Genomic DNA, 12,548 nt, shown 5'->3' on the forward strand with positions numbered 1-12,548 from the left:
ACATTAAAATTGATGCGTAGAATACCAAAGAGGTAAAAAGAAAAGTAACAAGCTCACTGTAGCCTAATGTAGCAGAGTAAGAGTACAGTTTCCTCTTCACAAATCTACTCAAGTAAAAGTAAAAAGTATAGTGATTTAATACTACTCCTAGAAGTATATTTTTTTCAAAAACTTAAAGTAAATGTAACGGAGTAAATGTAACTCGTTACTACCCACCTCTGTTCAGGTTATGTGTTAACACCAAAGACCCTGGTTTTTCATCTGGAAACTTAAAAACCGTCAGGAAGTCATTGGAAAATCTCTGCATATTCACTTTGGTCTAATCTACATAAATCTACATAAGAGCAGCATTAGTAAGCATATCCTATGCTTATTGTAAGACCTTTATTTTTCAGCATTTTTTATCAATTTTTTGTGTGGAATCATAGTGTTACCTAGATGTGGTGGGCTAAGAGTAGCACGAACAACGCTGAAATATTTCATTAAAGCTACAATAATGAAAAAGTAAATCTGTTTAACATTTATGGAAGGAGTCTCCACTGTCAGCATAATGTACAGTACTTTACATGTTCTACCACAACAATATTTTTAAGATAGAGGACTTTGTACTTTCTGGTCTTGATGTAATATGACATGCTGCAGTTTTTTCTCATTAAGACTCTATAGTTGCTGTTACTGGAAAATAATCAGATTTGATTAACTCTGCTTTGAGTCAGAACATATCACACCACCCCAGCATTGATTATTTTCTTCTAACAATATGTCCTGAAGAGTTTGATTCCTTTCATAGCTCACCTACTATAATAATAAACTTCATGGATGAGATCTAAACAATAAGCCAAGACTTAACTGGGTTAACTGTCAAAGAAGACAGTTTTTAGATTCTCATTTGCTAATCTGTCTGTGGAAAATATTCCAAGCTCATTCAGAACCTAATGATTAGGTTGAGTTTGGTTTCATTTTTCGTAAACAACAAAAATTGAAAGTACATCAACAGCATTTAAATATGAATTTTTATGTTCAGACCTCAATTTTGTGAAGGGTAAACTGTCTGCTGATGGCCTGTAATGGCCAGAAATCCTGATTGGGTATCAAAAACAGATTAATAGCAAGATCTGCAAAACAAACAAACAAACAACAAATTACTTGGCTGTTTAGCTAAATAGCAAATATATTCAGAAGAAAGTCTGTTTATGCTGTGCTGTAGGATTATGTCTATGAGCTGATTAGTGAAAAAGAACAGACTGCATTTTTAAAATGTTATCACAGTCTGTTCATGTATGTGTTGCTCTTTTAAACCATGGCTGATCTCTGGTCAGATTTGACCCTATTAGCACTGGTAATACATGATGTATGGCACATTAAACATGCAGTAAACATGGTCTGTTTGTAGAAGAGTGTGTGTCTGTTTGTATGTGAGTGTGTTGGAGCCTGATGGGTTGATTAATAAGAGCCATCAGTAACTCCTGACTGTGGCTAGGAAAACTGGCTCACTCGTACACTGGCTTTAATTGTGAGAGTGTCAACTTGCCAAGTTCAGAATTGTTCATCACCATCGTGATCCAGGCACCACAGGACCCCTGGAGGGCTCAGCCCAAAGCCAACACACCCTATCAGCTCTGCACTGTATCTCAGATGACCAAACGTTAACTTCACCATTTATTGGTTCATAAACAAAGTTTAATTTCTAAGTTAATTTCAAGTTTAAGTTACTTGTGTGTTCTTTTAACTGCTTCCATCAGAAGTTTATGTGAAACTTAATCACCCCTGTCACAACATCCTCAGAACCTCCAAACGGCTTCCACATCAATGCTTAACACTTGCACTAAAGATAAACAGTAAAGATTAGCACATTTTTACCTCCTCATTGCTAATCAGCAATCCCTGTCGCACCAAATTGGCTGTCGAACATCAGATGCTGTCGAGCATTAGTGGCCAATTGCTGGCTGTGGAGTCCCACGCTGGCAGGAGGGTGGATCTCTCTATTCATCCAAAACAAATGAAAGCGGTGGAATGGAGATACCCCAGTAATGTTTCAGTTGAAATGGAGCTCCTGAGTTAAGCAGCATTTATGGTCATTTGTAAAAACATAAAACATGTAACCTCCTCAAGCTAATCGAAAAGTTCTGTTCATCTGACCAAAAGTTACGACAAGAAGTAAAACAAACTGCTCAGTCATGCAATTATCTGATCAAACAATGTGTCTGCAGCAGGATGCATAAAATCATGTAAATAAACATCAAGAGCTTCAGTTAATAAACCAATCAAACATAAGAGTAGGGAAACAAGTGATCTCAGAGACTTTGGCTGCGGTGTGGTTGTTGGTGCCAGAAAGGCTAGATTGAGTCTTTCTGAAACTGCTGATTTTCACAAACAACAGTCTCCAAAGATTACAGAGAATGGTGTGAAAAACAACAACAACAACAACAACAACAACTTTAAATCATCACAGGAGCTGCACTTCTGCAGCAGGAAATGTCTTGTTGATAAGAGCAGGCAGAGCAGATTGGCCAGACTGGTAGTAAGATTGATCTGACAGGAAGACTCTCTAGCCACTCTTTACAACAACGTTGAGCAGAAAAGCATCTTAAAAAGCATTTGTTAAAAGTCAAGAACAATAATCTTACAGAGGTTACAGCAGGTATAAATATAAAGAGGCACTTTTTTCCCAATCTTCAACTGTGCAGGTGTACTGAGTCTGTGCCCATTGTAGCCTCAGATTTCTTTTCTTGGCACAAGAATGGGATAAGCGCCAGATCCACAGTGGCATTAACCAGGATAAAGCAGTTACCAAATGAATGAATCATTTGTGTTCATAGACTTGTGTTTATAGCTGCTGCATGACTAAAGTTTTCTGATCTAACTGAACCTTTTTAAGCTAGCTCATGCTTCTAATTTACAGTTAGCTTTAGTTAGCCACAAAACAAATGCTTGGCAGCTGTCTTCAGAACGAAGCATGTCTAGTATTTCATTTGCCAACTCGTTTTATCTGCTAATCTAAAAATTTCTGGTCATATGCTGTAGCTAGTTATATTTTTTTTCAGGGACAGATTATCTTGAGATTTAATGATTATACCGATGCTTGCGGTGTAAAATTGCAAGCAAGGTTCATTTGTTTAGCTCATTTAAATTGTTTAAAAAGTAAATTGTTGAATAAAACCCCCAAAACTAGTCACTATAGGTGCTTTATACTTACTATATTGATACTGTGTATTTGGGTGAGTCTCAATCAGCTCCATAAACCCTAAGGGATGAATCAGAATATAGTGTACAGTAGTTGAGGCACTGGTAAGATCCCTGTCTTCACAATAAAACACTGACTCAATTTCTGCTGATAGGACATAACATTCAAGTCATTAGACCCAGCCAAACCACATATAGAACATGAAATAGAGCTAAAAATCTTTGATATAAGAGATTATTTTAAGAGGTACAACAACAACCTACTTACATTTGTAGATGAAGTTGGCTGTAATTGATCTCTTTTTTTTTAAACAGAAATATGACATCTTTTTTGAATTTTGCAGTGCATTGTGGAATTTTTAGGAAGGATTATTAGTTTCAGTGCACTTGAATGATTTTGTGATTATGAGAGACAGCTCTTTAAATATCTAAATCTCTGATCAATTCAGTTCAGTTCAATATATTTGTATAGTTTTTTTAACAATGGACATTGTCTCAAAGAATCTTTGTGAAAGTATGAAAACAGTATAAAATTATAATACCTAAAATTTCACAATTATCTTATATGTTATCTTTAACATTTATCACTAATCAGCAAGCCTGAGGCTACAATAGCAAGGGAAAACTCCCTGAGAGAAAAACTCCCTGAAAAATCATTGAGAAAAACTAGGCTTAGAAGTGAACCCATCCTAATTTGGGTGAACTGGACAGTAAATAATAGAAATATAAATAATGTCCTTCCTACAACAGTGTGCTGTATTTTTTTTAATACTTCCACCATCATATATGAGGAGTTATATAATTTCATGCTGTTGTTTGTGGATGGCAGCAATTAGCTCTGTTCTTTGTGCAATTCTTCAGTGCCAATTTGGTGTGCCACAGATCTTGAAATAGCTCTTGGGCATAAAAGTTCAACTAAGGATGAAGAACTCATGTCCAAAACTGTATCTTAAAATACAGACAGCATTTCTGGCATGCTAAATACAGTAGTTCTACATCAAAGCAAAACTTATTTACTCTCGTTCATGCATTTTAACTGACACGATCCATCTTCATCTGAGTTCAGCACTCAGTATTCTTTAGTAGTCTCTCACTGGAGCTGTAGGGTCAGTGGAAAGCAACTAGGCATGATAGCAAAAAAAACAAGAAAAAAAACCAAACATGTTGATTCCCATGCTTCCTGGCTGATATTTTGAAAAACATCAGTGTGCAGCAGTTTGTTTTCTTGCTGGGAGAAAATGTTTTATTTCCTGCTCAAAATATCGAGTATAAATGCCAGCGCTACGCTAATAAGCAAGAGAAAATAATCTGGACAAAACTGAAATATTAAATAGCTTACAGCCTTATCTGACAGGGTTGCCATTTGAAAGTTCAGAAGCTTGTGGCAGTCATAACAAGGGTGACAATCATGCCAAAAGGAATCGACCAACCGACCCCAACCCACACCCAACCACACACACACGCGCGCACACACACATACACACAACTCACATGTACGAAATGCATGATAAACAAACCCTGTGTGTGTGTGTATGTGTGTTTCAGGACACACATGGCATTAGCACACACGTGATGTCACTTCTCCCCTTTCTGCCTCTGTTTACCTTTTGCATTGCATTCCACACACGTTCCTGATCAGTCCGCTTGCCTTCAAGGGTGTCCATGGTGTCTGCCATTAGAGCCTGCAGCTGTGGGCTGGAGATAAAGACTATCAGAGCGCAATTCACACGGCTGCCATAACTTCTCTAAACACAGCGCCTTAAAGGCTAATTAAAAAATCATTTGTCGGCAGCTGATTTTTATAACTCATTCCTCATACAATGAGCACTGCCGTGTCGATCCCTTCAACTGCTGCCAGGACAGAGGGAGAGAGATGAGGGGGAGGCAAATTTCTCACAAGGTTCTAAGGCTAGACAACACGGACAAATTGACAAACACCACTCGTCCATCACGATGCGCAGTAGGAAGTCATATACATAAGGCCTGCTGAGCTCCATTTGTCTGCGTGACGGGATGGACAGATTTCCGAGGGAGAAGTAGGGAGAAATGGTGATTAACTGGAAGAGGAAGCTGCTCCTCTGGGCTCTGTTTTTTTTTTTTTTTTTTAAGTTTGGCTTGCCCTGTGCTAGACTAGAAGGAGAAAACCATCTTCTTCAGCGGCACTCAAAACAAAGTGCCCTGCAGTCTGAATTATTAAGACTCCAGAGAGGAAGAGAGAGAACATTAAGCTGCTTATTTTGGATTTCAGCTGGTCAGCTATAGATATTCAGAGCGAGCACAGGGAGCACTGAGCGTCTCTGGCAAAACTATAAAAGCTAAAAAAGAAAATCAGCTCCAGTGTTATTATACTCCTTGTCAAAGTTATTCTCCTTCACAATAAAATCTTTATGGATAGTAGACCAATATGGTGGTGGTTGTCTACTGTAATTCTCCCCTTGCTCTGTTTAAATGGAGTCTTTTCTAATTTACCAGTACAGTCCTTTTATGTGCTTTGTTCTTTTGAGCCCATATGAGCAGCTCCGTAATGGGATGCCCCCATGGCTCCCTATTCATGGCAGATTTAGTTGCAATATCACATACATCACATTGCATTGATCCGAGCTAATCTCACCGCAATGTGACACTAATCTAGTAGAGATGCAATTATAACACGTCAGCACCAGATACCACAACCAGCTTTATGCCACCTCTTCCACCTCCTCATTTCTCTATCTCCATTTTTTCCTGGTGCTCATATTGTCTGTACAAAAAAAAAGCATGAAATAAAATAACCTTCATCCTTGGCTCAGTGAGATGCTGAGGATGTGCCTTGTGCTGTTGAGGTTCTTCATTCCAAACACTGTCCTGCTTATTTGCTTGCATAAGCCACAATTTCATTAAACCAAATGTCTGTTGGACTTACTCATCTTGTTCTGTAACACAAGTTACCCTTTAATACCTGCTCCAGATTGTAGTTAAGGATGGTAATGATGAGGCCGGAGGCTGTGCGGCCTGATTCTGAAGTTTCATAGGGACGACCATATCCTAAAATACAAGGTTTACATGTTCAGGTCAAAATGACCCATATACTAAAAGTAGAACAATATTCAAAAAGATTTATTTATTTAAATATATATATATATTTTTTGCAAATTAAAACATTCCTTGCTATATTTTTATTTAATCTTTTGAAACTTAAACTTTCAGTTTCCTCAGATGGCAGTAGATATTAATAAAGTAGTCTGTATTACTTCACCATAATAAGCACCAGTATAGTATGCAATGACTTACATTCGCATCATTTTTTAAACGATAGAAACCAATGTTAAATTGTCCCCTAATTCCCAATCACTTTAAAAAAAAACCAAAGTATTATTTTAATACATGTACCTTCTGAAATCTTTTATTCAATACTTGTAACATCAGACCTTCCATTATGTGGTTACTCAAGCATGTGAAGAGGATTTTTCTGTCTGTTGTTTATCACAAATAATAGAGTCGTTCAACAGTGAAGAGAACTAACATTCATTCACATTTTCAACATGTTGCATCAGCTGAGTGGAAATCTACTTTGTTTTTAATAGTTGAATAAAAGCATTTCCTTCTCTTGACTGAGCTGGAGAATGAGTGTCTAGTGCAGCAACAGTTCAAGCACCGTGTTGCTAAATGAATGAGGGCTGACACAGTAGTTGTGATTCTGTTCAGTAGTTATGTAAGAGGCGAGACACCTGTGCATGGTGTGACTGTATGACTCACCAGCCTGGTGTCAGATGGGCCGACTTCCTGTAGATAGGTTGCTAATGCTAACTCCGCTAGAGTGTGCTCCAGCACCTGCGCTTGCTCCTGCTCTCTCCTCAGCTGATACAGACAGTCAGCATACTGAATCCCTTCAAGCACCCCTGAGCCACATATTCTCTATTCCTAATTGCAATATTTACACTAAAATGTAACCTGAATGCATCAACCTATATTAAGTCAGTTTCTTTAGCTAATATTACATGATGTACCACAGGGCTGTGGAATTCTCCAGTATTATTGGTCAGATGGTATGATTAATTTTCAGTAAATACAAGGATCTGACAGTATTCAATCATGTGGCAGAAGTATAATGTATAAAATCATACAGATACTGAGAAACAGCTTCAAATCAAACATCAGAATGGGGAAAATGTATGCTCTCTGTAACCATTATAATGGCATGTTTGCTGGTGCCAGATAGGCTGGTTTAAGTGTTTCTGTTGATTTTCAACAGTATCTAGAGTTTATTCAGAAAGATGCAATAACTAAAAAATAACTAAAAGTCTTGCAGTTCTGTGAAGGGAAAAGCCTTGTTGATGTGAGAGGTCAACAGAAGATGGCCAGTCTGGTTTGAGCTAACAGAAAGGCTACAGCAACTCAGAAGACCACTCCGTACAATCGTGGTGAGCCGAAATGCATTTCAGAAAGCACACCATATCCAATCTACAATAGCAGGAGACCACATCAGGTTCCACTTCTGTCAGCCAAGAATAGAAAGCCCAGGCTGCAGTGCGACCAGACTCACTAAGACCGGACAGTTGGAGAATGGAATCTGAGATTTTTGATGAATCTCAGTTTTTGCTGAAGCACACAGATCGTAAAACAGAGTCAGAATTTGGTGCCAACTGCATGTATACATGAACCCAACCTACATTGTGTCAACAGTCCAGGCTGGTGGAGGTGGTGTAATGGTATGGGGAAGGTTTTCTTGGCAGGCTTTAGACTTGTTAATACCAATCCATCATCGCTTGAATGCCACAGCGTATTTGAGTATTACTGCTGACCATGTGCATCCCTTCATGTTCACAATTTATATTCTACTTCCAGCAGGAAAATGCACCATATCACAAAGCAACAGTGGTCTCAAACTGGTTTTACATACAGGACCGTGAATTCAGTGTTTTTTAGTGGACTTCCAGTCACCGGATCTGAATCCAACAGATCACCTTTGGGATGTGTTAGAAAAGATTCACAGCAGAAAAATATGCCTGAAAATCAGCATGATGCAAACAGGTGACCATGAACCTGAAGAAATCTTCCCAACATCTTGTGGAATCCATGCCAGAAAAAAACAAACAAACACAAAGCTCAGCTTACATACATACCTTCTGTATACAGATACTTAGATATTATTTTAGGCCTATTACATGTTTTATTATCCATCAAGAAGCATGATGATACTGAGGCATGAGTGTTGTTAGGAACTATTATATTATAATACTATTGTGTAATAATAATAACAATAACAATAACAACAACAACAACAACAACAACAACAACAATAATAGTAGTAGTAATAGACACATATGTGAACTACTGGCATCCTGGTGCACAGTAAGTAGCTGGAGCCATTTCAACCTACCCTCTAATGTGCTGGAACTGCAGCTCCACTTTCCCAGCCTGTTCATCACATCCTGTCTTTCGGAAAGCTGTGAAAAATGGGATTCTTTCCACTAAAGCCTAGAAATCATGCTAAAATATTACAATTCACGTTCACTCTTCTTGCTTGTGTAGGACATTCTCACGGTTGACCTCTGAACCCCCTTTATTTCTCTGTCTGGGTCTTTTTTTTGGCCTGGTGAGGTTAGTCATCTAAACGGCACTTTGCTCTTGCTCCTGTTTAGTGTGAGCTTGGCCTGCTATTATCCCTACTGTCATTCATCCTCTTTATGGCCATTTTTATTACGGATACATATCCTCCAGCATGCTTCATTTTCCCCACCGCTGTCTCAGACCTTGGGGCAGGCCAGGTTTATTTATTTATTTCTATATTTATTTATTTATTTATTTCATGCTGTACGGTTGAAATGCTGCATGCTTTACTTTCAATAACCCAGGGAGAGAGAGGAGAAAGAGAAAAAGAAGATCCTTTTTTCCTTTCTTTACAAGTAATGTTTTTTCCTATGCTGAATATTTTATGGGATTATTTTTTTTTTCTGTGCCAGAGCTTTGGGATGATGTAGCATAGAGTAGGATGGCGATGATCGGGACTCCTTTGTAATTATCTACAGTGTATGCAAGCATTTTACTACATCAGTGTTGCTTCTTCATTACCAGAACTGCTAATGTTTCGTTAATTGGCACATTAACATTAAGTAAGCATGTCTCAATAAAAAGATAAATCGCTTATCCTTTTTTTTTCTACTGTCAGCAGATGTTCTCTGTAGCTGGACTGTGATGGAATGCAATATACATACTGTGTTTGTAAATCTCATGAGCTTGCATGGGAATGAACATTTTCTTCCTGTGGTGATCATTTATTCATTGCCATCGACTGCTTCAATATTGATATATTTTGGATCATTTGTAATTTCGTGTAATTCAATACTTAACAAAGAACAAGACTGGCTGGAATGAGAAATTTGAGAGCTTGAGCATCTGGGTTGATTTCGGCGGGGCGCATTATTCACGCAATGAATGTGTTGCTCACAATTCAGATAAAATCGATTCTGTTTTTAATAGTGGGGTAATGGAATTTCCTTTGCCTGGCTTTGCCTGAGAATGAGTGACTAATGCAATAAGCATCATGTCTCTGTGGTGCTCAAACAGCTTCTGTCACAACTCTAATTCAATCTCAACTTTCTAGAATAAACGCCTGGAGAGTTCAGCCAAATGAAATGCAAACGTGATCTATGCAAGTGCTTAAATTCACAGTCTTTTGGATTCTGAAGGTGGCATTTTTTCCTGATCAGTGGGTTAAACTTTATGAAGTAAATGTTAATGTACTGTAGTGCGAGTGGGTCTGGTTCAGATTGAATCTGATTACAGAATAAACTGGAATGTATCTCGCTTCATCAGGAACACCCGTGAAGAGAAACATTAAGTTCCAGCTTGTCTGTAAGGTGAACATTATGGCACTCTTTTTAAAACATGCTTCAATCTCTTCCCCAAATTCTACTGAAGTCTCTACTATTTTCTTCTTTTATTTATTTATTTATTTATTTATTTAATTTTATCAAAGCTCTGATTTTTTTTTTTGCCTTCACTTGATATATTCATGCTGTGAGAAGTGAGATGACTTACTGTACAAACCTCCATGGCCTTTCTCTTCCAGAGCAAGTTATGGATAAAAAAAAAACATGAAAAGACACAGTATGCCCACAGCGAGCTTGCTGCATTTGATCAAATCTAGCACAGGTAGAATCTTCTTTCCCAAAGTCTCACACATGCCATGAAGGTCCTCAGTGTCAGTGGCATAAAAGTAGCTTGTAGACCTTAAAAACGTACAAGAGCTGCGTTCATCTTTTTTTGGATTTACTGTATGACTTCACAAAGCGACTTCGATCTACATATTTTCATTACAAGACCTTACAAATCCAACAAATCATGGCGTTATTTTCTTTTACATTACTACAAACTTGCTGAATTCTTGACACTGATGTTGATGAATTTTGATGAACAGCTGTGCCACCACTGTTTAAAACCTATTACATTTCTTAATGCAGGCATTAGTAAAGAGTTTAAACCATCTAGTATGTGATAGTAATGTTAAAGTAATTATTATTTATTCTTAACATATTCACAAGACTGCAGTAGAGACTTTTGGTACTGTAGGAAAAATAAATAAATAAATAAAGGAAAGCTGCCACGATCCCCTGCAGATGACTGATTACTTCACAGAGCCATGTGGTGTCCCGGTCTTTGATACATTACACAAATGCATTGATTTTCCTGCTCGATCTCAGAGCACGATCTCAGCTCCACTAGAGCTATGCTGATCTCTTCCACCCCACTTTACTTGCTGGCCAGTAGCAGTGCATCTCAGAGGCTGGTCTACTCTGACTCGCTGGCTCCACACTTGTTCAGGTTCATTAAGAAATTTTTATGTCATTTTAGTCAATATATCGAACGGGACCCTGTGATCTCTGGATGGTTGTATGGAAAAATATCTCTGGGTCAGGTTCTGGCATGCTTTAAGGTAGTACTGTGATCTTTGAGGTCATGTCTTGAGTTTTTTGAAGGATTTTAAACTGAAGGGTTTCAGTTTTCCTTGGGACAATACATTATTCATTGTGTATTATATTTGACAAAGTTCTTGTGGCGTGTGCATGAAGAGTGTCCTCCAGAATTATTGGCACCCTTCCTAAAAATGTGAGCAAATATGACAGCATAAAATTATATTACAGACAAAAAAAATATCACTTATTTGTAAAACCACATATTTGTAAAATAATATATTTTATTAAAATGTATTCCTAAAGAGCAAGACATGAGATGAAATGAGATGAAAATGAGATGAGATGAAATGAGAAAGAATCCTTGAGAGGAAATAAGGAACAATTCCTCATTTGGGTGACACTTGAAAGTGTGATTATAATACATTTTCTTTTATTTCTGTACTATAGTCAAATTTTGTTAATGGATTTAAACGGAACTTGAATATGATCATGAATAAAGTTTTAACTTTAAGACTATTGTATACTATCAAACTGATAAAGTATGTAAAAGCAATACAATATGTACTTGTAACAGTGGTTATTTATGCTTTATACTGTATATTCGCAAGAGACTCCACTATTACCTGGAATTGGACCCATAAACACACTGTCCCTTATGACAGTTGTAGCATTGCACATTTTGATTGATTTTGGCTGTCAGGTTTCTAAATCAACTATTAAATGCCAGTTTCATAACAACATTCTGTTCTCTGAACTTCTTGCAAAATGCAGCCCCCGAGTTAGGCTTTCAACCTGTAAACTTTCAACGAGACGATGAACTGAACATATTTCCAAATCAAGACATAAATGGTTAAACACAAAATCAGTATTCTGATGGTCGTCTCAGTCTCTGGATTTGAACCATACTCAAAACCCAGGGTCTGAATTAAAGAGAGAAGCTCAGATACACATACCTCAAAACATAAAGTAGCTTACAATATTCTATTTTAGGAGAGTGGGTCAAGATGCTTTTATTCTATATTATAATATCCCAAGATACTAATGGTAAGGGTGGCAAGACTTTGGGAACCAGTGTATTATAGAAATTTTTGATATAACTTTAAATAGATAAATAAATAAAAGTAAAATTAATAACCAAATAAATAAATTAAATATATTCTATTTTATATAGTAATCCTTGTAAATTTTAATGAAGGGTGCCAATAATTCTGTAGGGCACCGTGTACGTTAACATGCTCACTGAAACCGAGTTTGTATTACATATTCAGCACCTGCAGCGCAAGCACATTTTGCCATATTCTGTAACAGAGGCTGAAACTGTTGACAGGGTTCCTTAATAAATTATTGCCACAGTGTGATGTCAAAGATGTGCAGTACACTTGCAGAACTCACACATTCAGTTGAAACTACTGAGAGTACGTTCGATCCAACCTGTGAACGTGGGACATTCCTGTGAAGCAGATTGAGCAA

General features: G+C 37.5%; 1 protein-coding gene across 1 annotated transcript in view; it reads right to left on the bottom strand.

Moving 5' to 3' along the window:
- Positions 1-1,771: 1,771 nt before the first annotated feature.
- The window catches only part of LOC113657889 (spermatogenesis-associated protein 16), a 37,460-nt gene continuing 26,683 nt past the window's right edge, over positions 1,772-12,548 (bottom strand). The window contains exons 6-9 of the mRNA XM_047807491.1: positions 6,919-7,061; positions 4,788-4,871; positions 3,197-3,244; positions 1,772-1,982 (exon numbers count right to left, since the gene is read on the bottom strand). Of these exons, the coding sequence (XP_047663447.1) occupies positions 3,230-3,244; positions 4,788-4,871; positions 6,919-7,061 (242 nt within the window). The 3' untranslated portion in view covers positions 1,772-1,982; positions 3,197-3,229. The remainder of the gene's footprint in view (positions 1,983-3,196; positions 3,245-4,787; positions 4,872-6,918; positions 7,062-12,548) is intronic.

Source organism: Tachysurus fulvidraco, chromosome 2 (assembly GCF_022655615.1).
Source record: "Tachysurus fulvidraco isolate hzauxx_2018 chromosome 2, HZAU_PFXX_2.0, whole genome shotgun sequence".
NCBI lineage: Eukaryota > Metazoa > Chordata > Actinopteri > Siluriformes > Bagridae > Tachysurus > Tachysurus fulvidraco.